This window comes from Pelophylax lessonae (genome assembly GCF_965119305.1).
Source record: "Pelophylax lessonae genome assembly, chromosome: 4".
Classification (NCBI taxonomy): Eukaryota; Metazoa; Chordata; class Amphibia; order Anura; family Ranidae; genus Pelophylax; species Pelophylax lessonae.
This window is the reverse complement of record NC_138771.1, coordinates 139,076,917-139,103,520: the sequence shown is the minus strand read 5'-3', so window position 1 is coordinate 139,103,520 and position 26,604 is coordinate 139,076,917. Positions and strand designations below refer to the sequence as shown.

The window sequence follows — 26,604 nt, the reverse complement described above, 5'->3', positions numbered from 1 at the left end:
AAGGAAGCCACCAACTAAGTCAAAGTTTAACTCCAGTCCATCTAATCCTGCAGAAATCCACAGCCAATTGAGAACATTACCCTATGGGCTGGAATATGGATAAACGTGGCATGTGCGCAAGTTAGTACTTTTTTAAGAAACTTTGGTTGGGCAGGACACTACCCCTGATTAGCTTACTTGGGATGATGTGTGTAATCCTACCACACAGCCACAAATATCTGGAAGCCTGGAAGAGCTTTAAAAGACAGAAGGAGATATTAGAGCAGGAAGTGTATGTGATTAATAAAGATGATAACCTGCTACCAGTCTGTCTGCATTGCTGAGACACAAGATATGGGCAGGCAGATGTAAACAGACGTGTGTCTGTTTAAATCAACCTACCTTCGAGTCGGCCTTTTCTGTTTTTCCAGACCTAAATGTGATGAACCAGAGGTACAGTGAGGTCCATAAATATTGGGACATTGACAAAATTCTAATCTTTTTCACTCTATACACCACCACAATGGATTTGAAATGAAATAAACAAGATGTGCTTTAACTGCAGACTTTCAGCTTTAATTTGAGGGTATTTACATCCAAATCAGGTGAGCGGTGTAGAAATTACAACAGTTTGTATATGTGCCTCCCACTTTTTTTCCAAAATTATTTTTGCCATCTGGGAATTAAAATAGTTTATATCTAGTTACCTTTAAATAAAGGAACTACAATTGTGTTTATGATACAAAACATTTTTTTTTTTTAATTTTCGAAATATATAGAAAATACTATAGGCTAGGAACATTCGACCAGAGGAGTAAATATTATGAGGAAGACCTCTGCTAAGTGTATGCAGATTCCTGTGCTTACCACCAATAATGTAATAAATTAGCTATTGCAGAGGGGACTGCGATACAGAAAATGGTACAATGTTGCATAGACAGAACTACATTGTTTATTTTAGGCCATCTACAAAGGGTTACAATTTGCTAAACTGTTGTAAAGACAACAGTTTAGTCTCCTCAATTTGTATTGCTTCTGTATAGTAGTTCTTGTTCTGCAGTAGCTGATTCATTATATCTAAATATTTATTTAATATGATCATCAGCTCCTTGATCATAATGTGGTGTTTTCCTGATTCATTCTGCTCTTGTAAATAAAAAACTTTCTCAAGGAAAAGAAAATAGACTAATGACATGCATTTTGCCTTTATTCACTCAAATCAAATGTACATGCATTTTTCCAGAATGAACAACTGCCTTTTTTTTTTATAAATACACCCCTTCATTTACAGTGCAGAGGTTTCCCTCCTAATATTTCCTTTTCTGGTCAAATGTTCTTAGCCTATAATGTTAGGCTATTGCCTATTTCCTCTATTGGTTGAATGTTTCTAAGTCAAATTTCTCTTAGGATCCTTATTTAGGTAATGCTACATTCGCTCTGTGAAGGCGACAAGTAGAACCTGACATTTCACACATATATCAAACATTATAGCTATTTTTCATGACTTTTACGTGAATGCTGAGACATTCACACCACAAATTTTTATAAATAGACTTTAAAGTGTTAATAGGGGCTAAATGTTAACAGTTGACACATAACACTGATTCATAAATAGTAGACTTCATTCATAAATTAATAAAGAGTAGGACTCAGCTGTCACACTGACAGCCCAGTGCCGCTGATCATGCTGGGAGAGTGCTATCACTTTGACAGCTGCTCCACTGTGCTCTGCTTATCAGGGCTGATGTCACTCTGAAGTGGGAGCCCCAGTGATTACATTGAAAGAGCTGCTTATTTAGTATAATCTGCACAATTGAGCTGTCAGTTTGACAGCTTGGTCTTGCACAAGGCAGGAGATGGCGAGCTGATGTAGGGATAGCAGAGGCTTCCACCCTGGCTTCATCTCTTCCCCAACACAGCAGCTGAGGCTTTTTCACTTCAGCTCTGTTTCCTCTCAGAAACACATGGAACATCTTTCTCATGACTTTTCTGATACATTACCTCATCCACAAGGCATTTGTACCTTGTGAAGCCTTGATTTCATAATGATGTCCTGGCACAAGTTAGCCTGTATATTATTTCTATCTTGCATTTCCTTTCCTCTGCAGGACTTTGATACTTGTCACAACACCTTTTGCCTTGTAGTACCATCCAATTTCACCACTAAGGGGGAACGAGGGGGGGGGGGGTATGCTACTGATCAAAGAATGCTTGTTTTTTTTTCCCCCCATACTGCATTAATGGCAACTTCATCTCTTCATCTCATCTCTGCTTTTATTAGCTAGAGAATGGCATTTAGCTAAGCGGGGTATTCGTATGTAAGATAGATATCAATGGACAGAAAATATACAGTATGTGTGTATATATATATATATATATATATATATATATATATATATATATATATATATATACTGTACAGTATATATTTTCAGTAAGCACACATTTTAAATGTTAGCATTTTATATGTAATTTTCATTTTTTTATTGTCTGCCTGCTGTAGCTTATATTTCTTTTTGTGACCCCCATTCATATAACATAGCGTGCCTCAAAAAACCTGCTTTATTTTAAATTGAAACAAAAAGTTTTGGCTTTAGATACAAAACCAACAAACAAAATTGCCAGGTCATCTAGCATATAGCACAATGGCAGCAAAGGTGTCCAGTGCGTCCTCTCACCAGTATTCCAACAGTACAAACAAATGCCCTCTGGGGGGGTCTCCACCGGATCAAATCCACATTGTTGAAGGGAGATTACAAAGGATTCTTATGGTACTCCTATTGCCTTAATATATCTTATCTTCAAAGCTGAAGATTTGATGCAGTCCTATGACAGAAGTAATGGAATAATAAAGAAAAGGGAGACCAGAACTCTAAGCGTCGGTTCACACTAGCGCGACGCTACTTTCAGGGGCGACCTCCGAGATCGCGGTGCGAGTAGCGCGCCGCGACCTCGGAGCGGCCGCCACGGACTTCATAACATTGAAGTCTATGGCGGTCGCCTCCTGGTCGCCCCAAAGAAGCTCCGGACCCTTTTTCTAGGTCGGAGCGACTTGTGTCGCTCCTATTAGAACGGGTTCGCAGCTTCCCTATGGGAGGCGACCTGCGGCGACCTGTGAGGCGACCAGGTCGCCTCACAGGTCGCCCTAGTGTGAACCGAGGCTAAGACTGTCACAAGGGGACACACAGGTAAAGATAGAAAGGCTTTAGTGAAAAAAATGAAATAACACCAAGAATACACGGCGGGACTTTCAACTGAACCACACAGTTCACTGTTTGGCCAGAGTAAAGTGAATTAGGACAGTCTGCTGATATATCTCATGACAACGGGGTTGAATTGCTTGCTATTTTGTGGACACCATATATATCCAATGCTTTGGGACTGAACTACAGTGCACCTCCCCCATTTCTTATATGTTTATACTTTGGAACGGCCACTCTTTACTTGGAACCTGCCCATTTATATTGGGTACTTGTGAGTGTGGAATTTCCTGTGCTCTGTCTGCACCAGCACTAGGGTGAACTGTTAGTGCCACAACAGTTGCTGCCTTTATTCTGCGATTTCCTTACAGGATACAAGACCTTCAGCATATCTTATTCACTGCTTATATTTGAGACTGACCAGACATCTTTATGCAATTTGAATGATTGTGTGAATGCAGAGGGCAACGCATGTGTGCTTTTCCAATCCTGGTTCTTTTATTCATGACAACGTTGTTTATTTTTAATCTGTGAGCTGGTGGTCGTATTTTCTTGTATTATTGGTGTTATTTCATTTTTTCAATAAAGCCTTTCTATCATTACCTGTGTGTCCCCTTGTGACAGTCTTTCTGGACTCCTCACCTATAACTGACCTTCGCAGCAACGAGCACATGGAAGGGCAACACATGTAAAACAAAACCAAAGAAAATTCCCAGCTTAGCTCACCAGCCAGCACGCACTATACTTACCTGTCTTGCCACCTGTTCATTGAATTTTTGCTCTCTTATAGAGATGACGTCTGATAAACCTGTAAGGTATCTACATTCCTCCACACATGCTGTGGTTTATTTCACTGTCCCGTACATCACTAACGCAGATGTCACCAGCACACCAATCTTCATTTCCCAATGGATCTTTATTATAAAGAGACCAAATAAAGCAACACGTTTTTTGGGATTACTCAATTACTGTGACTTACAGTTAACATGACTCTAATAAATTAGGCAAAGGCCAGACAGCAGCCAGTGGTGTTGATGGTCAATTAGAGTAAAAGTTCCATGGCATTTATGGTAGGTAAAAAAATGGCACAGGGTTAGTGATTAATTAATTGCAATAAAAGTGCCCCAGAATTACCCCCCCCCCCCTTTTTTTTTTCTTCCCTATTTCGCTATTTCGCTCCCCTCCTTTTTTGCTTCTCGTGATAATACTCTTTCTGCTGATCTGTTATTATACTAAGTTTTAGAAGTGTCCCTTTTATAGGATTATTTGCGTTGGTATCATGCCCCTCATACATACAGTAGCCATATGCTTTGTTCTCTCTTCTACTTTTAAGATCCATGTATTTGTACACTGTATGATCTTGATTGTATTTTGGAATTGAGGGCTGTGTCCTATTTCATATGTATATGGACTGATTGTTTTCGATACTTGCATTAGTCACATATGTGGGCACTGATATGATCAGGCCCCTTTGACCCATTTGTACTTTACTGACATGTTATTGCATTTGTCGATATGTCATATTGTGCTTGCAATTTCAATAAAAAAGATTCAACATAAAAAAAATGTGCCCCAGCATTATTGGGAAAAAAAAATTAACCCGGGGTCAGTGGTCAATGAGAGTTAAAAAATGCCCCAGCATTGGAGGTCAGTGTGAGGGGGAATAGTGCCCCATAATTGGTGTCAGTGGGGAAAATAGTGCCCTATAGTTAGTGTAACTAGGAGGAATAGTGCCCCATGGTTGGGGTCAGTAGGAAAAATATTCCCCTATAATTAATGCCAATGGCAGGAATAGTGCCCCATCAGGGGTGTCAGTGGGAGGAATGGCACCCCATGGTTAATGTCAATAGGGGGAGTAGTACCTCCTAATTGGTATCAGTTGGAAGAATAGTGCCCAGTTGTTGATGTCATGGGATTTAGGGAGTCCCGGTAGGCGGCAAGCAGTAGGCTGTGCCCTTTCCACAGGCTGTAGTTTGAGGGTCTGTGTTAGTCAAATCCTGCGACAACCCACCAGATAGTTTCATGGCAGTGGGGTATCATTGAATAAGCATGTATTTAATAAACTAGAAAGGTGACTTTCTTGTGCTACATCAATCCAGCACAAATTGTTATATCTGCATGACTTTGTCAAGTTTGTGCAAACTGTGTATCATTTACATTCTTGCCTGGCTGGAGACTAAAGCAAGCACATGATGTATATTGCTTAGTTATCTGTTTCATGCATTACAGAGATGCAGTCAGTGTGATATTAGTGAATAGAAGGGGTGTGAAGGTGTTTGGTTTAGGGTGGTATTTAAACACTCCTGACGGTTTATCTGCTACCCTTGAATTTTAAAAGTGTTTGCACGATTAAAAATAGTAAATGTAAAAGGGTGGGGGCGCTGATAAAATGAAGTGTATTAAATAATAATGTGAATGCTCCAACCGTGCATACAAAGTAGTAGAATGTGTTGTACACACTTCAAATGAATTGCTCAGGTGCTCTTGAGTAAAACTATGACATACAAAATAATCACATTAAATAATTATGTGCGGTGATAAACAATTTTGAATGTGCAGTGCTTTCCCAGGCATCAATGAACCATATGGTTTAGGTATCCTGGTATGGTGAGGTGGTTGTGAATCTAAAGTGCTTGGTGTGCTCAATAGCAGTCAAATCACAATGAAGAATCAATAAAAACCAGTAAAAAAACAGTACAAGGCAAAATAGTTCAAAGTGAAGTGACAAGTGCAGTTTCTTTTTATTTTTGAAGAACTAATTATCAGTGAAGGTGATAAAAATTATCACCGCTAGTGACACTTGTGTTACTCTATTTAAGCTTATAGGTGACCTAAATGGTGAATTTATAACCCAATCAGTGACTTTCTAGCGTGCAAGTGGTCACTCAAGTGACCTAACAGTCCATATAGTGATGTTAAAAAAGTGGTTAATAATAAAAATATGTAATCAACTCTGTTCTCTGTAACAAATCCGAATCCCTGAGAGTAAGTATTTGATTGTAGCAAAATATCTGACCTGCTAGTCCTAGAACCTAGTCATGGTCATATTTGTATATGGGACTATATAGGATTCGGTACATCAAGTAAAGAAGGTAAGCATATATAGAAAAATATACAATATTTTATTCAGAAAACCATATTAAAAACAATTGTATTAAATCAATGTATACAATAATTAGTTCATTTGACAAACACGTAGGTGAATGGATGTTCTGGGGTCTGCCCATTCAAAGCGTTTCGCGGACTGATCTATACAGTCACTGCTTCATCAGGAATAAAGGCAGTTGGTTCACCTTCCAAAATTTTAAAGTGATAGAAAGAGAGAATAAGAAAACATAAATAGTGATGCCAATCATTATAACATTAATATACTACACATCTTTTGTATATCAACATTTTTTTCTAACAAGATTGTGTTTTATACATTATTTGTTAAAAAGAATGCATGCTTACCATACTTCATGATTGTCAAAAAAATATCATAATCCAGTAGGACATGTCACCGGGATAGCCAAACCATGACCCTGACCGTACACCATAGGGGGCCAAGAAAGCCTCCCCAGAGGGTCGGCCATATTAGTGCAGACGGGACCAAACTTAAATATACGGACTTAATCCACTGGCAGGCAACGAAGTTGGAGCAGAAGATATATCTAAACGGGAATTAAATATATATATATATCCATCAGAATAGAATAGACTAAACTGCATTTCATAATATACTCGATCCCCAAGGTGTCCAAAAAGAGGGGAGGGGCAAAAACTATATAGGAAGGGGGAGAAAAATAAGGGGGTTATTGGGGAGACCAAGGAATGGAGAGGGGAAAGAAAATTCAACTTCATAGAGGTGGCTAAATGATCCCCTTCATCAAAACATATATATTACAATAATAGGAGACATGCCAATTTCCACTTGCTTATTGTTACTTAACGATGGGAAAAGAAACGGGGATTAAATCAAATTAAAAATATGGCTTCACAGCTCTGTATTCACAGGTAGTATGGCGACGGTCAGCATGCGTTCCACCGTGCGTTCCGCCGTCGTCGTAGTGGACTCAGAAAGTAAGGCTTGGACCGCAATGCATTTCGCAATCAAACGTGCGTCATCAGGAAGTCCAGGTCAAGAACGTCCTGATGACGCACGTTTTGATTGCAAAATGCATTGTGTATTAACACATTCAACACGTAATAAGTATTAACACTTCACAGCAGGCTTCTGTGTGGTGTTTGCATGTAGAGTATAGTTAGTCTTGATACAGATTTGTTAGACTGGCTAACGATTGAGTTGTATTTTTATAGGGTTAGATGCAAATGTGTATGATAATTTTGTAAAGCAAATGTTAATTAATTAAGTGAAGCTGTGCTCACTTTGAATACCCGTGAAGTGCCAGAGAATGCATTAATATTCACTACCATAAAAGTGTTACTAAACCCAGGACCCTGCATTCACTAGATCTGGTCTTCCACAGTACACAGATCATGGAAATGCAAATATTTTAGTAAATATAAACTGCTAAATGCTTTTTCTCATCAGTAGTAAATAGCAGTCTTGGGACTTCTATCAGTGTCTGGTAAAGCTTGTAGGAGGAGTTTTCATTCTACTCTGACTGTCCCTATGAGGCTGCAGGCACTCTGACCCTGTATTTGAACAGTGCTGATTGGCCCTGTGCTGATCACATGCTCCCTCCCAAAAAAAGAAAACTCTCTAGCAATACACACCAAACTGAGCTTGACTCTAAAGGCTCTGTCTTATCAGAAAATGGATTGGGATCAGTATAAGAAGGGGGGGGGGGGGGGGTCAGAGAAGACAGGATCAAACAGCCTTTTTACACAATGCAGAGGATGAACCCCTTAGGTTCCACAGTGAGTATAAAAAGCATCCTTTACTGCATATACAGTTTGATTTTACTGCTGTGGGTTTACTAACACCTTAAGTTTGTAAAGAGAACATACACTATGGGGTTGATTTACTAAAACTGGAGAGTGCAAAATCTGGTGCAGCTGTGCATGGTAGCCAATCAGCTTTCAACTCCAGCTTGTTCAATTAAGCTTTACCAAAAAAAAAAAAAAAAAATGGACGTCTATTGGTTTCTATGCAGAACTGCATCAGATTTTGCATGCTCCAGTTCTAGTAAATCAACCCCTATGCAAAGTGAAAATTCACTTTGCTAGGTGAACATCCTCTACTCCTTTACTGAATCAACATCAATGAGCCTTAGTTACCAACAGCAAAACAGAGAGAACTGATTCCAGTGTACTAGTTTTGACTGAATAAGGTTTTTTGAAATCTCAAACACGCAAGAACAGGCTATTATATTATATAACACTATTCGCTTTCTCTTAAATTGTAGCTCCAGCACAGTTAATCTCTGCTGCACATCACCTCTAAAGTACTGCCAATAACTTTATTTATTTATTTCCGACAATACAGTTAATCTCTCTTTTACATCAGCAAGGATGGGGACAGGTGATGGGTATCTATACTCTAACTGTCCTTTATAAATTATAATAGAAAACCTCTTTATACACACAACTTGTTTATGATAATGTCATAAAAAATCAGAAACTCATTCCTCCAAAATATATTTATTTTATGCTTGCTTGAAACATAACTGCACACCATACAATGAAAATGTCTTATTTTATTTTTTTTCAGTCATTACACTACTTTTTTTAAACAATAAAGTGTTAAATCTCTATGACTTCAGGCCATATTGTATATGTTGATATGCAAATGATGATGTAAAGAAATATTAGATAATGTATATGCTAATAAACCTTAACCTGTGCACACCTATGGTCAATGGCATCCGTTAGACATTAGTTTGAGATGCTTCTGACATCATTCAGAATACATTGACAGATGCCTTTGACTTTCCCTTAACCTCATTTTCATTTTGATTTGACCTGCTTTAAGTGGGGTTTGCATTCCCATAGCTTTGTATGGGAAAGTAACAACCCTTTGAAGCAAAGATACTGGAAGCCCGTCAACACAGGCACTAAAGTGTGTTGTCCCGTTTGCTGAGTCAAACATGAATATTTTTGTATAGATATGCTGCATTGAAAACCAAACAAAAATTATTACAAATGTCATATAAACAACTGCAATAAAACTATCCATCAAAAATGTGGAAATACGCTATGTGTGAATGAAAGTTTTTCCAAAAATCATTTTTCCAAAAATAACTTGTTAACCACTTCTGGACCGGAAAGGATTTGCCCCCTTCCTGACCAGGCCATATTTTGCGATTCGGCACTGCAGAAATAGAGCTTTTTTTTGGTGGTATTTGATCACCTGTGCGATTTTTATTTTTTGTGCTATAAACAAGAAAAGAGCGACAATTCTGAAAAAAAAAAAAAACAATATTTTTCACATTTTGCTATATAACATTCCCAAAATTTAACATTTTAGGCCAATTTCTTTTCCGCTACATATTTTTGGTAAAAAAAAAATCGCAATAAGCGTATTTTGATTGGTTTGCGCAAAAGTTATTGCATCTACTAACTACGGGAAAGATTTATGTCATTTTTTTTTTTTTTACTAGTAATGGTGCCGACCTTTGAATTTTTGTGGGACTGCGACATTGCGGCGGACAGATCGACCTCTGACTGACATTTTTGACACTTTTGGGGGGACCAGTAACATTACTACAGTCATCAGTGCTAAAAATATGCACTGCTACTGTAATAATGACACTGGCAGGGAAGGGGTTAACAGTGTGGGTGATCAAGGGGTTAAATGTGAGCCTAGGGGAGTGATTCTAACTGTGGGTTGGCGTGGCTTGTGAAATGACCATAGAGACCTGTGTTCCTATATAGAAGGATCAAAGGGGTTCTATGATCATTCCAGGGAGAAGAACAGTCAGCTGTGTTTACAACAGCTGACCGTTCTTCTCTCTCAGCGGGGAACGATTGCAGGTGTCAGGCGGCAATCAGAGCCACCTGCCTGCTGCTTCGGCTTCCCCACGCTGATTAGCGGGGGCCCATCGCTGGCGGCGCGAGCTCGCCCCCTAGCCTCCTGCACGCGACCGATAGTATAGCTACGTCGGTTTGCCCAGGAGCGGCAACTGTGGCGGGTGGTCGTAAAGCGGTTAAAGCTTCTCTTCAGTCATATTTTCATCTTTTAAATCGTCTACCTTTTTGTTTTAACTTTGGATAGTAAAGCCTTTCTTTCTGCCAGTAAATACCTTATGCAGCCAATTACCTCTTTCTTATCTGGTAATAAGCCTAGGCTAATGAGATCATGCACAACTCTCTCTCTCACTCTCGTCAGAGTTTGTCAGCAAGGGAGGGATGGATGAGTCATAGGAAAGCCAAGAAGAGCTACAGAGCTGGAGGGGGCTGGATGAGGGCAGAGATAACAGGAGACTGCAGAGAGAGGAGAAATGTGCAGGCAAAGTGTGAGTGTGTCTGTCTATATATAGATATATATATATATATATATATATATATATATCTATATATATATATGTGTGTGTGTGTGTGTGTGTGTGTGTGTGTGTGTAAATCCGAGAAATGAACAGGCAGCAGCTTCAGCTGGCCACGGTTAAAATGGCTGCAGCCAAACTTAGTGGAGGGAGATTTCTGAAGCATATTTGGCAAGTACAGAATCACAGTACATATAAAATAATATGAAAAGTGATTGGAGGGAAGCTTCAGAATGGCAAATATGTTTTTATTACAACAGACTGTAGCAGACTGTAATTCCTCTTTAAGCAAAACAGCTCATATGTTGCGCACAAATAAATTGTTCAAAAAATATTCAAATAAAGTCCAAAATAAAATTGACCCAAGTGAAGGAAAACATAAATCCCAGTAGTGTATAATTACACTTCTTCAAAGAAAATGTGGTCCAAGTAAAAAGACACGATCCTCCACCTACCCCTAGAGGGTACGTGCTTATCTCCAGAAATTGACCCTCACCACAAAGGTCAATTTAGCATGTTGGCAGGCACCAGGACCCAGAGAACATCTTCAATCTGCTCCAGTTTTGTAAATGCAATCAATCAGAGGAACTACAAGACCCAACACATTACTTGATGAAATTGATCACAAAGGATACCCATCTCCCAAGCTCAAAAGAAAGAGAAGCAAACCATAGTGCTCACCACTAAAAAGAAAAAATGTTGTCCGCTTGCCGACCGTATACTGTACATTTACGGCAGCAAGGCGGCTCTCCTGCCCAGGATCACGTACCTAGTGCTTTATCCTGCACTTCCTGGGTTTGGGGCATGCATGCCTGCCACCAGCGACCCGCTCGCGCTGTGATTAGACACAGTGGGCGCTGATCTGCAGGTACCATGAACTTGATGTCTGCCGGTACCCACCGATTGTTAGGCAGAGAGCCAGAACGTTGATCTTCCTATGTAAACAAGGCAGATTATCGTTCTGTCAGTAGGGAAGGAATTTATCCTGTGTTCCTGCAAAGCCGAAACATGAATCAATGCCTTCCCATAGTAAAAGCATCTTCCCCACAATGAGAAAACACATTGTTAGGTACACAGTTAGTGTCCGATTTCTCTGCCGCATTATCACAGTCCCATTATAAGTGGCTGATCGCCACCATTACTAGTGAAAATTAAATAAAAATTCCATAAATCTATCCCATAGTTTGTAGACGCTATAACTATTGTGCAAACCGATCAATATACGCTTATTGGGATTTTGTTTTTTTTTACCAAAAATATGTAGCAAAATACATATTGGCTTAAATTGATGAAGAAATTTGGTTTCTTACTGAAAATGTTTTATAGCAGAAAGTAAAAAAAAATTTTTTTTTTAAAAATTGTTGTTTATAGCGCAGAAAAAAAAAACGCAGAGGTGATCAAATACCACTAAAAGAAAGCTCTATTTCTGGGAAAAAAGGACATCAATTTTATTTGGGTATATAGTCGCATGACTGCGCAATTGTCAGTTAAAATAATGCAGTGCCTTATCGCAAAAAATGGCCTGGTCATGAAGGGGGGTAAATCTCCGGGAGGTCAAGTGGTTATAAAACTATCAAAATGCACTCACATGTAAAATAAAACCAGACAGGCACTTCTGAATGGCCTCAGCCAGTATGACATTCAATGCTATCCAGGAGGAGTATGAACAATCACCACTGTGCTAAGACAGGGATCCTTCCAGTCCTCATCCAGTCAGCTCAATCCAGGATCGCTGTAGCATCACCCTACAGGTTTCAAGATGAACAACGTCATCAGGGTTACAGGGTGACAGGGATCGGAGCTCTATTATCTTTAGAAATTAACAGAGTATTCAGTGGAAAGAGCATAACTAATATTTCAGTGGTGATAGTATGCGATTTATGATCTATCATACATGATTTGATTCACTTGATTCCCCATTACTACTGAATCCCCCCCGCAGAGCTTTTGTGTTCTCCTGGCTGGGGGGCATGGGGAGCAGTCCCTGCCTGAAAAACACAGTGATTATTGTTAACAGTTATAGCCACTGGCAATAATCACGCCATGCTGGCTGTACCCAGGTCAATCGATGAATCGACTCGGGTACAATCAGCCTGCCCATAGAAGGTTTTAATCTCGGCTGGTCTCGGCTGACGGCTTAAAGCATAACTCCACTTTTGTTGAGAAAAAAAATTCCCCTCTGGGTGATCTCTGTACAATACATTAATTTTAACAAACTTTGTTGCAGATTTCTACCTTTTGGTATTCTGAAGAAATCATTGTTTGTTCCTCTGTCTCTCTGTGCTGAGTGGGTCTAATGGGAGTGGTTTCATAATTATCTGTCAGCTGTGGCAGCTGCAGGGCTCTAATGAGGAAAGCTGCTGGGCCTGCATCTCTTTAGAAAGGTTCCTATTGGGAGTATCTCACCAAAAATGACATTTTTGTTGCAGGGGATGCCTGAAATCTGACTTGTATTTTAGGCAGACTTCTGGGAAAATTGATGAGCGAATCACACAAGCAGGAAAGTATGTTTCTGGGGTGTGGTCAGTACACATTCTGTGTACAGAACAGCTCCAGGTTGTCATATTGCATTGCATTTTATTACAACAGCTGCAGATTGAAAAGGAAAGGTAATTTTTAATAACATTCAACTACAATATGATTTGTGTCGCAATTGTATACGCTTTATTGTTTTTTCTTTATTTGCAATTTTTTTTCCCACGAAAGTGGAGTTACCCTTTAAGTTCAGGCCATTAGGTGGTCTTACTCAAGCTGCAGAAGTTGTTGGATGTAAGTGTGATGACATAGGGAAATGCAACAGCACGGCACATGTGTAAATCTTCTACAAGCACCATTTTGTCTGATCACAGTCCACTGCTTCATTATCATTAATATTATAATTATAATTATTATTGAGTGTCCTAGTATTCTTAGAGTAGAAAGAACATAAAATCTTACTAGGCAGATTTGTGATAACAGTGATATTCAGCTGAACCATTGGTTGAGGGAGAAGAGAAACAAAACATGGTGGAAAGGACAAAGTTGGAGGAAAGATTGGTCTTTTCCAATAATGTGTTGAAGTAAGTAAGCTTTTGCTGGGTAGTTTTTATTCAAAGAAAGTTCCACTGCTCAAAGAGGTAGTAAACCGTGGCTGTTGGGGAAAAAAGAAAAACCCATGTAAGGCAACAGAATAATGTGCTAGTATGCATCTCATACTAGCGCATTATGAAATACTCACCTTGGAGCTGTGCTGTCACCAGGCTGACTTATTCCCCCGGTCTTTCTTCTGGGTTCGTGCACTCAGGCTAAGTAATTGGCTGGAGCCGCGATTATGTCACTCCCACACATGTGCGAGGGAACCCTTGGTTCTAGTTTGAAGCTCTGAAGGTCCGGCAGGGTATGCCAGACCTTCATAGTGCATGCGCCAATAGATGTAACTGGCTTTATCCAGGGTGAATATCTCCTAAACGGTACACGTTTATGAGACATTCATTTTACCTACAGGTAAGCCTTATTATGGGCTTACCTTTGGGTAAAAATGACCAAGCAGGGTTTACTACCAGTTTAAAATTGATTAATTTAACTGCTTTAAATTAATAATGCCATTTTTAGAACTGCTTTATTTAAATAAAAAAATGCATATGACCACATTTTAAATGATTTACAATTTCTGTAGGATACCCGGAACCAGAGGTTACGTGGTACAAAGATGATGAAGAAATGGACAGATATTGTGGAATGCCAAAATATGAAATAGTCCGTAATGGAAAAAGGCATACCTTACAAATTTACAAGTGAGTCTTTAATGCAGTTTTATTATTTTAAATGTATGCTCCACTTATTGCTTAGTTCTAATCACAGGAAGTTTATGTTGTAGGTGCAGTGAAGAAGATGCAGCAATTTATCAAGCATCAGCAAGAAATAACAAAGGCATTGTTTCCTGTTCTGGAGTACTGGAAGTTGGAACAATGACTGAATACAAAATCCACCAAAGATGGTTTGCAAAACTCAAAAGAAAAGCAGAAGCCAAAATGCGTGAGATTGAGCAAAGTAGGAGGAGAGTTAAGGAGAACTTTGAGGAGGGTGAAAGACTTAGGGCTTTGAGTCCTGAAAGGATTCAGAGAAAACGGAGGTTCTCTTCTGAAAAGAAAGAAGATGCCTTAGCTTCATCAGAAGATAAAGAAGAATTAATTAAGATTCATATTCCTGATCCAAACTCAAGGCAACAAGAAGAAATTCCAAAGGCAGTAGAGCAACCACAAACTGTAGTCAATGGCTTTGCTGAAATGGATTCTAAACCAAAAGAAGAGGTAACCACGAATGGATATACTCTACCTGAAAATATTGAAGAAAATGGTAAAGAATTCCTTGCTTATGTCTACGAAACTGTAGAAGTTATAACAAAAACACAAGCATCAAAAGAGTCCTATGCAAAAAAGAAGAAAAAAGAAGAAGAACCCCCTTTACTTATATCAGACTCCAAAAAAGAAGAAGCAGTACAAGGAAGTCCAAAGAAAGTAGAAGGTATAAGTCCTGCTCCAAGAAGATCACGACTTGGTAAAGATACTTCTAAATCTCCAGTTGAAGAAAAAATGGAGGTGGAAATATCTCCTGTGACCTTAAATAGAAGGTTTGCACCTTCCACTGCCCCTAATAAAAGTGAAAAATCTGTAGTAGGAAAACATACCATGAAATTAAAAGACGGTGTTGTGCCCCATAGCAGAGCAGAAGAATCCTCCATTCCAAAACCAGGTAATGTGCAAACTCAGGGAGATATCACGTTTTCTTTAAAAGAAATGTATTTTGATGACTTACCACAACATACAAAAGAAGATAAGAGTCCACCAGCACTCTTAAGAGAACAGAAAACAAAGGGAGACATGCAAGCTCCTAGTGTAACTCATGCAAAACCATCAACTGAAGGACAATTTAAAGATACTCCAAAAGTTGCCCCAAGACGTTCAAAAGAACAAAGAGAATTGTCTGCTGGATGCAAAACTTCTCCAATAACAAAGAAAAAGTCTGAAGCTCCTCTACATGGGCAAGTCTCAAATCAAAGTCAGAAATTGCCAGCGGTTAAGCCAAAGCTAGCTGTTGTAGAAAGAAACATTGATTCTTCTGTCTCTGTCCCAGTAAGTCATAGCAGTGAGCAAAAAGCAAAAGAAGTAAAATCAACAAACCAGGCTCTTCCAGTAAAGGTACCTGATAAGGTATCCTCTGACGTAACATCAGCACATGCTAACAAGAATACATTTACAAATATTGAGAAACCGCATGAGGAACAACCATTTGAGATCAACAAGATACCCTCACTTGATCCCAAAGAAGTAAGTTTATTTTCTTGTTTACTTGTTTCATACAAAAAAAATTTCCATCCCGCCTAAGATGCTTTGGAACGTACCTAAGTATAGCCAAGATGCTCATATGTTTGGAAAGAGAATTACAGCTGATATCTTTACTATGTTACTGACAGCACTGCTCAAAGCCGCTTGTTCCTCTTTTGTGCAAAATAACTTATGGCTCAGCTGTCACATACGATCCTGAAGTATTCGCATCACATGATGCATTGATGTAACTGTGATGTAAAATATTACTCTTCACATGCAACTGTTTGCAAATATTACATAGTTCTCATGATTAATTGTGATGTACAAAGTGAAATAATAAGTAACTAAGGGCAGTGACGAGGACAGACATTTCAAATTCTGGATTTTCATGCAGTAAGATGTGTGATCCCATTATACATTTGCTGGTTCAACATTTTTTTTCTTAAAGCAACCCCGTTCCTTGGTAAAAAAAAAATTAAATTACCTTTATCCTGTTAGAAGACTTTTTAAATGTACTTTACTGGTAGGCAGTGTGTTGATCTTTGCTCATTTGAAGAGCTACAAGCGCTTCTGGTATCCAACATGTCTGATCCCCTGATAGGCACTGTGGTTCTTTCCACCAGCTGCAATGCCACTACAGAACATAGAAGTGACATTGCAGCTGGCAGAAGGAACCACAGTGCTCAGAGAGGACCAGGTTTTTTGACCCATTCTCAGGTGTTGGATATCAGCAGCACCTATAGCTCTTCAAAAGAGTAGAGAATTACCAAACACCCAGGCAGAAAGGTAAGTATTAAAGTGGAAGTAAACCCTCCTAAAGTTTTCAGCCAAGGAAGCTGCCATTATGGCCTCTGTTTGATCTTTAACTGCCATGATGCTGCACATGTGATCAGTTATGACATCATCCATTGGATGGTTTGACAGTTTGGTTGACAGCGCAACCAATGTGAGAGTTACATTCCCGGCACGTGCCAGAAATGTAACTGTTTTGTTAAACTGTTAAATCTATGGGTTTATTTTTGCTTAAAACTTCTTGTTTTACAGGATGCAAGTGATTAAGACGAGTTTGCTGTAGGTAGAGAAACAGTTTTCCTTTCCTTTCCATCTAAAACTTACACTACCTAAGGGAATATTGCCTACTGTTTTTTTTTTTTTTTAGGTATGACTTTTCTGGTTAAACGTTCATATTTAATTATGTTTTATGGATATTTTTCCCATTTAACCAAATTCCATTTCGAGCTAAGTGTTCTATTTTTTTTTGCATGATAACCATTCCATAATGCAACTGGCAAAATCCATCTATGCATTTAATATCATTAAGGATGTCTCCAAGGCACACAGCTAAGTCACAACACACAGAGATTGCTCATTAGTACTATGTGAACAGCTGTCAAAAGATAATACGTATATTTGCTTCAGCATACAACTGGGAATAACTTTAGCAATGAGCAACTATGCAGGCCAATGATAACCAACTTTCTTGATAAATGGTTAAAATGTGCAGCTTTAGACATCACCAAATGGCCACAAATAATATTCAGTGAATGCTTTTACTATAGAAAGCTGCAGAGACAGATGCAGGCATGCAACATGCAGACATGCAATAGGAGATGGTCAAACACTAGGGGGCAAGCTTGTAGATATGGTCAAAGACTACAGACATGCTGCAGGAGATCAAGTGATTTTTTACGGTTAAACAACTAAATTCTTTGCAACTGCTGATTTCACTACTAAAAATACATTAGGTTAGCTTTCGTCTTTGGTTTAATTAGTAGGGCTTTTCAGAAGTATTTTCACAGTTACCAAGCAAATCTATATATGTTTCCTAAATGCAAACACAAGCTTATTTTATTATTTTTCAAGTACATATAAACCTCATCTGAATGCCTCTGGCTACCTCTCAACTTCTTAACCTAACCTCATAATTTGTCTTAATACTATAGATACATATTTCTACTCACTCTGATGTTACACTGTTGACCTTATATTCACCTACCTCTGCACTCCCTTGCAAGCACCCCAACCCCTTTTTCTCCTCTTTGATCACAGCCTTATCAATTTCACCCTCTCCCTGTCTGCAACCCCCATCTCACCAACCAGCACAGTTACCCATACAAACCATTGGCACTTTAAACTGTCTGTTCTCTATTTTGGTACTGACCACCTCTACAATAAAATCTCACCCCATCCTGCCTTGACCTAGCCAGTTCTGTGTACAACAGCTCATTAGCAACTGATAACAACAGATGCTTCAAGAGACATAGCTGTGCTCTTGAGTGATTGTGGCTTAAAACAAAATCTGTAAGATTTTGCCCTGTATATACACTATATTGTCAAAAGTATAGGAACACCTGTCTTTACACACACAAACTTTTATGGCATCCCATTACTGGCGCGCAGTCATATTGGAACAGGAAGGGGCCATCCCCAAACGGTTCCCACAAAGTTGGGAGCATGAAACTGTACAAAATGTATTGGTATGCTGATGCCTTAAGTGTTCCCTTCACTGGAACTAAGGGGCCAAGCCCAAACCCTGAAAAACAACTCCGCAACACGATCCCCCCTCCACCAAATGATTTGGACTAGTGCACAAAGCATGGTCCATAAAGACATGGATGAGTGACTTTGGGGGGGGGAACCTGACAGGCTTGCACAGAGTTCTGACCTCAACCTGATAGAACAACTTTGGGGTGAAATACAGCAGAGATTGTGAGACAGGCCTTTTCGTCCAATATCAGTACCTGACCTCACAAATGCGCTTCTGGAAGAATAGTCAACCATTCCCATAGACACACTCCTAAACCTTGTGGACAGTCTTCCCAGAAGAGTTGAAGCTGTTATAGCTGCATACTTTTGACAATACAGAGTTTACTGCCAAACAAACCTATTCCCCTCTTCTTAACTCCCTCTTATCCATTTCCTCATCAACTCTTTTTTACTATTGACTCTCTACTTTGTTTCCAACTACGCCCCCTGCCCCCCTAACTTTCCCTACCCAGGACATTGCTAATCATTTCAAAACAAGTAAAATGCATTTCATTATGAGACCTCCACTGTCTAGAGATGTCCTCTACTTAACATATCATATCTACCACCACATTCAATACTTTCCTCTTTTGGCTCTGTTGCTACAAAAGAGGATTTTAAACTCTTCTTGAATGTCCAACTAGCCATCTGCCCCCAGATCCTGTTCCCCCACAACTACTCTGGTCAAACTCTTTCTCTATTCTATGCTCTGTAAATCAAGACTTCAATCTCCCTTTCTCTACTGGCATCTTCACCTCACCCCTAAAACATGCACTTGTCATCCCATACTTAAAAATACCACACCATCCCTAAATTACCCCAAATACCTAAATTTATAGAATGCCTAGTCTACAACCAACTGAGCAACTGTCTCTCTGACAACAACCTTCTCGACTTCATACTCCATACTGGAGTAGCTCCATACAGCTACTCCATGCTCATACTACTATATATTTCTGTTGCCTTTGATACAGTTGACCATCCTCCTCTTAAAAATCCCTACTCCTTTGGCCTCCAAGACACTGCTTTTTCCTAGTTCTCCTCCTACCTATCCAAGCGTTTCTTCAGTGTCTCCTACCACTCCTTCTCCTTTCACTTTAGTGCTTCTCCAAAGCTTCTTTCTTGAACCCTTTCTATTCTCTATCTTCCCCTCCTCCCTTGTTCAGTTGATTACCTCCCATGGCTTCCAATACCATCTCTATGCTGAGGACACCCAAATCTCTATCTCTACTCCTTACCTCACCTAATCAGTTTCCAAGAACATCACTAGTTTACTAAGTGACACATAAGCATGAATGTCACACCACTTCCTAAAACTCAGTCTTTCTAAAACTGAACTTATAATATTTCCTGTCCCTGGGCTCCTACTCCTTGACTTTTCTATCAAGATCAATAACACAACTATCAGTCCCTTCCCTCTTGCCAGGGTACTAGATGTAATTTCAAATTCCAATCACTGATCAAATTTTGCCACCTTCACCTCTATACCAATTCCAAAGTGCATCCCTTCTCAACCAATGACACCACCAAGCTACTAATTCGTTCTCTTATTATCTCTTGCCTTGACTATGGCAAATGCTTTCTCATTAGCCTACCTCTAAACAGGCCACCTTTTCCCCTTTTCAATCTATCAAGAATACTGCTGGCATGACTTTAGCAAAGAGGAGGAGAACAACCATAAATAAACAATGGTGGAAGCTTTTATACTGTATGGCAGGCAAATTCCAAATTGCACAATATGTAGACATCAAAATGGCTTTCCGGCATCACCTAGATTCCTGTTTAATTGAGATCTTTACCTCTTGCTATATCCAGAGGGAGCAGGTGACCTGAAAAAGGCATCAAATTATCCCCTTATCAATCAAGTTAAGAAAATGGAAATGTTTATTGCATATACAGTATCTCACAAAAGTGAGTACACCCCTAACATTTTTGTAAATATTTTATTATATCTTTTCATGTGACAACACTGAAGAAATGACACTTTGCTACAATGTAAAGTAGTGAGTGTACAGCTTGTATAACAGTGTAAATTTGCTGTCCCCTCAAAATAACTCAACACACAGCCATTATTGTCTAAACCGCAGGCAACAAAAGTGAGTACACCCCCTAAGTGAAAATGTCCAAATTGGGCCCAAAGTGTCAATATTTTGTAAGGCTACCATTATTTTCCAGCACTGCCTCACCCCTCTTGATCATGGAGTTCACCAGAGCTTTACAGGTTGCCACAGTAATCCTCTGGTGGATTTTAGAGACCTTTTGCTCTTCCACCTTCCATTTGAGGATGCCCCACAGATGTCCAATAGGATTTAGGTCTGGAGATTTGCTTGGCCAGTCGATCCCCTTTGCCCTCAGCTTCTTTAGCAAGGCAGTTCTCGTCTTGGAGGTGTGCTTGGGGTCATTATCATGTTGGAATACTGCCCTGTGTCCAAGTCCCTGAAAGGAGGGGATCATGCTCTGCTTCAGTATGTCACAGTACATGTTGGCATTCATTGTTCCCTCAATGAACTGTAGCTCCCCAGTGCCAGGAGCACTCATAGAGCGCCAGACCATGACACTCCCACCACCGTGCTTGACTGTAAGCAAGACACACTTGACTTTTTACTCCTCATCTGGTTGCCACCACACACGCTTGACACCATTTAATGTAAATAAGTTAATCCTGGTCTCATCAGACCACAGGACATGGTTCCAGTAATCCATGTCTTTAGTCTGCTTGTCTTCAACAAACTGTTTGAGGGTTTTCTTGTGCATTATCTTTAGAATAAGCTTCCTTCTGGGATGACAGCCATGCGGCGTATGGTCTGAGCATTCCCAGGCTGCCCCCCCCCACCTCTTCAACCTCTGTAGCAATGCTGACAGCACTTATAGTCTACTTCCCAAAGACAACCTTGGATATGACACTGAGCATGTGCACTCAACTTCTTTGGCAAACCATGGCGAAGCCTGTTCTGAGTGGAACCTGTCCTGTTAAACCACTGTATGGTCTTGGCCACCATGCTGCAGCTCAGTTTCAGGATCTTGGCAATTGGCAAATATTGATGGAATTTTAAATCATGGTGGTTAGTTTTATACGTATGTTCCCTTTAAAAAACACAATTTTCCAGTTAGGTTTTTGTAGCTCTGTGTGAATTTTAATTTTATAACCTTGCTTTTTATAATTAGCCAATGCACAGCACCATTTCTAGGATGGAAACATTTTTACACTTTCATTCCTGGTCATTGATATAATTTTAAAGAGTGCAGAGATGTGTCAGGAGGCCTCTGAAACACCAACAGATGAAGAGGCGTATATATATATACAAGACACCAAGAGAAATATAAGAGTTTTTTTTCCCAGTGCAAAGAAATTACAATAATATGCCACCACAACAAATTAGAATATGAATTTATTATATCCATGTTTTTCATGCCATTTACTAGTTTGCATGCTATAAAGTATACGTTTTAATAATAATATAGTATTGCAAAAGTTTTGCCTCTTTGTGAGACAAATATTCAGCCCAAACAACCATTCATAGTTTAATTTCTGTTTTTCATATTGCACTCTCTGCAATTATAATTATTATGGTTATTATTAATATTATTACTATACAGTATTTATATTGGAGCAACAGTTTTCACAGGATGGTTTCATTAATGTCTCTTAACTTCCAGTGTATTCAAAATATCCTGATTTATTATGTTGAACATAGAAATAGTGGCAGTATGAGTAAGAGAAAATGATGTAGCTATTTCAATATAAAGATTTATAAGTGCGGTTCGTCTTAATTCTTAAATTAGTTTCTGCAGTCTTCCCTGAATGGTAAAGATTAGCATTTCACCTCTATGCTGACAGATATGACAAGCCTGTAGGTTAGGTCCCCAAAATAATTCTACATGCCAAACATTAAAAGTCATGTAAGTGGACTCTATCCATCTCTTGGAGTGATCACTAGGCTCATACCAGATCAAATAGAAATGCATTTGAAATAGAGCAGGTGGTACCGTGCTTCATCTTTTGCTTTCTGCTGCACTGATTTTCCTTGTGTCCTCCAACACTTTCCATAAACATGTCCAAGGTCAAGAAGATATAGTGTCTCATGTTTGTATGGGACACCTATAAATTATATGTCAGGCTACTTTTGGGGTAGGAGCTCCTAGAGTGCAATTCAAAGCTTTAGCCTGACCCTATTTTATGTGGTAATAAACATGAAAAGTTTTTAATTATTTTATATTAGAGTAAATTCATACATTCAGGAAATGTGTCAGAACCACAATGTACAGTATAATGAAATGTACCAGACATGTATAATGTATACCTTACAATACAAATTATAACACATTCCCAAAAAGGAAAAAGATTGACCCCCTTCCTGCCCAGTCCTTGCGACCCTTCAAATGGGTCTTTATGCTGGAGGGAGGGATGAACATGTGATCATTGTGATTGGCTGTTACAATGGTCACATGATTGTTAGCCCATCCCCATAACTAGTGATGGGCCAAACATCCCCCAGTTTGGTTTGCACCAGAACTCCCGAACAGGGAAAACGTTTGGACCCGAGCCACAAACTCTATTACAGTCTATGGGACCTGAACATGAAAAATCCCTATTTTAAAGGCTTATATGCAAGTTATTGGAAATAAAAATGGTATGGGGGCTCAGGCACTGCCCTGGGGGACATAAATCAATGCAAAAAAACTTTTAAAAAAGGTTTTTGCAGGAGCAGTGATTTTAATGATGCTTAAAGTGAAACAATAAAAATGAAACATTTCTTTCAAATAGTGCCTGGGGGGTCCCCTTAGTCTGCCTGTAAAGTGGCACATCTGAACCTGCTGCAAAAAAACTGACCTTTTTGTAAAGAAAAAAAAAAAGACATTTAAATTGATTGCTGCGGGTGAAAGTTATTGCTGGCAATAAAAAAAAAGGAAAAAAAGACGTGGGGTCTCTCCCCCCCCCCCCCCCATGCATATCAGGCTCTTTGGGTCTGGTATGAATTTTAACGGGAACCCCATCAATACCAGACCCTTATCCGAGCATGCACCCTGGCAGACCAGGAAACGGCCGAGCACCACCCCTCCTAAACCATGCCAGGTCACATGCCCTCAACATGGGGGGGTGCTTTGGGGCAGGGGCGCTGTGCCCCCCCCACCCCAAAGCTCCCTGTCCCCATTCTGATGGGGACAAGGGACTCTTCCAGACAACAGTGGGCGGTGGTTTTGTGGTGTCTGCAGGCAGAAGGCTTATCGGAATCTGAAAGCCCTCTTTAACGAGGGGGCCCCCAGATCCCAGCCCCCCTTTTCAATAAGTATGGGGTACGTTGTAGGCAACATGAGGACAAGGTGCTTTGGGGTGGGGGGGGCAGAACTCCTTAACAACCTATTGACTGTGTGTTTGGCAGGGGAACATCCCGCAGAGTGCACAGAAAATTTGGGTGTTCTGCAAACACCCGAACGGACGATGTTTGGGCCAAACTTAGGCTCAGCCCAAACCGTTAGCCCATCCCTACCCATAACCAGAGACCAAGGAGCTGTTTGTGACAGCTTGATCAGTTAGCTGGGAATGTGCACTGAGTGTGCTCTTAGAACAGAAACTTTGCTCGCCATGAATGCATATGTGCAGTGTGTGCATATTAACCACTTGCCGACCAGCCGCTGCACATATACTGTGGCAGGTTGGCTTTATTACATGAAATGATGTACCTGTACATCATTTCATGTAATAGCCAGTGGGGGAGCCAATCATCAGGTCTGGCAGACGCGATGTCTGCTGGCCACTCACGATCGCTCCCCATAGAGACAAAAAAGCAGTCTGTCTATGTAAACAAAGCAGACCACCATTCTGACACAGATGAACACAGGGATCCTGTGTTCCTGCTATTCAGAAACATAGATCTCTATGTTCATCCAGGGAATCCACCCCCCACCCAGTTAGAAAGCATCCCCTAGGGGCACACTTAACCCCTTGATCGTCCCTGGTTTTAACCCCTTCCCTGCCAGTGTCATTAGTACAGTAACAGTGCATATTTCTAGCACTGATTACTGTAGTAGTGTCACTGGTCCCCTCAAAAGTGTCAAAAGTGTCAGCTAGGTGTCCAGTCTGTTGGCCGCAATATCGCAGTCCCGCTAAAAATCACTGATCGCCGACATTACTAATAAAAAAAATTCATAAATAAAAATGCCATAAATCTAGATTTTTTTTTTTTTTAATGTATTGGCTGTGTTTTATAGCAGAAAGCAAAAAATATATATATTTTTTTTTTTTTCAGAATTGTTGCTATTTTTTTGTTTATAGCTCAAAAAATAAAAAGGTAATCAAATACCACCAAAAGAAAGCTCTACTAGTGGGGAAAAAAAGGACATCAATTTTATTTGGGTACAGCAGCGCACGACCACGCAATTGTCAGTTACAGTAACGCAGTGCCGTATCACAAAAAATGGCCTGGTCATTAAGGAGGTAAAATCTTCTGGTCCAGAAGTGGTTAATTATCACCCTCTTAGCTGCTGTACATATATGTTATGTGATCAGCATGAGTTAAAGAAACAAAACAGAAAATCAAACAGTAGTTTGTTATTAATATCCCAATTAAAGCGGAGTTCCACCCAAAAGTGGAACTTCCACTCTTTTGTTCCCCCCCCTCTGGTGCCACATTTGGCACCTTTCAGGGGGGAGGGGGGAACGGGTACTTGTTTTTGACAGGTACCCTTCCCCACTTCCGGGATACGGTGCGGCGGCACCGGCCCTCGGAAGTTCGGCCCCCTCCTCCCTCCTCCACCGCCGAGCCAATAGGCATGCGCAGTAGGGACCCGCCCGTGAAGCCGCAAGGCTTCACTGCTGGGTTACCTTACTTGCAATGGCGGCGGCAGCACCCGACAGCCGATGGAAACATTGGCTGCGGTGCCGACATTGCTGGACTCCAGGACAGGTAAGTGTCCTAATATTAAAAGTCAGCAGCTACAGTATGTGTAGCTGCTGACTTTTCATATTTGGAGGGGGTGGAGGGGGAGGCGGAACTCCGCTTTAAGTAGGGAAATTGGTTAACTGAAAAACAGGATTAAGGCCGGCATTATAAATATTCAAAATGTACAAACCACAGATGTAACATTACAAAACAGTCACCAGTAGCATAACTGTGCAGAGGAAATATAGTGCAACAGATACCTGAATCTTATATTAGCATACCATTGTGTATATACAGTATATAATATATATATATATATATAACAAAGTTCTGAGGGTGAGGTGCACATCGGTCATGAGTATAAGTGCAGAGCAATCAAGGCCCTTTATATATATATATATATATATATATATATATATATATATATATATATATATAAAAGAAGTGGGATTGCTACACAAAAATTCCTTAATGAAAAGTTAAAAAAGTTACATCAAAGTTACATAGTATTCAAGGTCAAAACTTTAATACTACGTAAATAATGTAACTTTTTTATATTGTATATACAGTATAAATTTTTAATTTGCATTACAATATCACATCCGCTATACAGTATAACACTGGGTCACAAGTTTCATACTTCCAAGCACATTTCAGAGGTTTTAAAATGTGCTGCAAGTCCTAGCTTTTTTAAAACACTTTAAATGTTGCATACCACCTTACTTACTGCTTTATACTTCCTGGATTTTCTGTTCTGCAAATCCTCATTTAATAGTTTATACTTCCAAAGTGTTCAAAGTATTAGCATGACAAGCCCTAGCCCAGAAATATAGTACTGCATGATTGTCAGTTCAAAGTATTTCCCTTTTGAATTACCTTGTGAATGTTTTGTTATATTATATTTGCAGTTTTAGTTATATATTTTTTCTCCACTCAATACAATATAATTATATGTTATTTAACACATTTTGAAGGGATGGGTATACCTGCTGTGAAGTGAAATCCTATTTTCATATCATAACAGGTCATATTCAACACTACTTTGGATGTACAACTGAATATCAGGGGAGGGCAACACAGCAACAAGGCCAACATGCCCAAACCAAAAAACAGAAAAGGGGAGACTCCACTACAAAGCCGAGATGTGAACATCTAACTGTTAGAAGCTAGTAAATACATGAAAAGTGGATTGAGTAGCAGCCTTACAAAAGGAACAGCAAAAGCTTGATGCTGAATCTCCAAGGAAGCACTGACCCTCCTGGTGAAGTGGGCCTTGACTGGGAAA

General features: G+C 39.7%; 1 protein-coding gene across 1 annotated transcript in view; it reads left to right on the top strand.

Moving 5' to 3' along the window:
- Nucleotides 1-26,604, top strand: part of ALPK3 (alpha kinase 3) — a 186,282-nt gene that overhangs the window by 127,152 nt on the left and 32,526 nt on the right. Inside the window, exons 4-5 of the mRNA XM_082256705.1 lie at nt 14,262-14,379; nt 14,463-15,912. Coding sequence (XP_082112831.1) covers nt 14,262-14,379; nt 14,463-15,912 — 1,568 coding nt within the window. The remainder of the gene's footprint in view (nt 1-14,261; nt 14,380-14,462; nt 15,913-26,604) is intronic.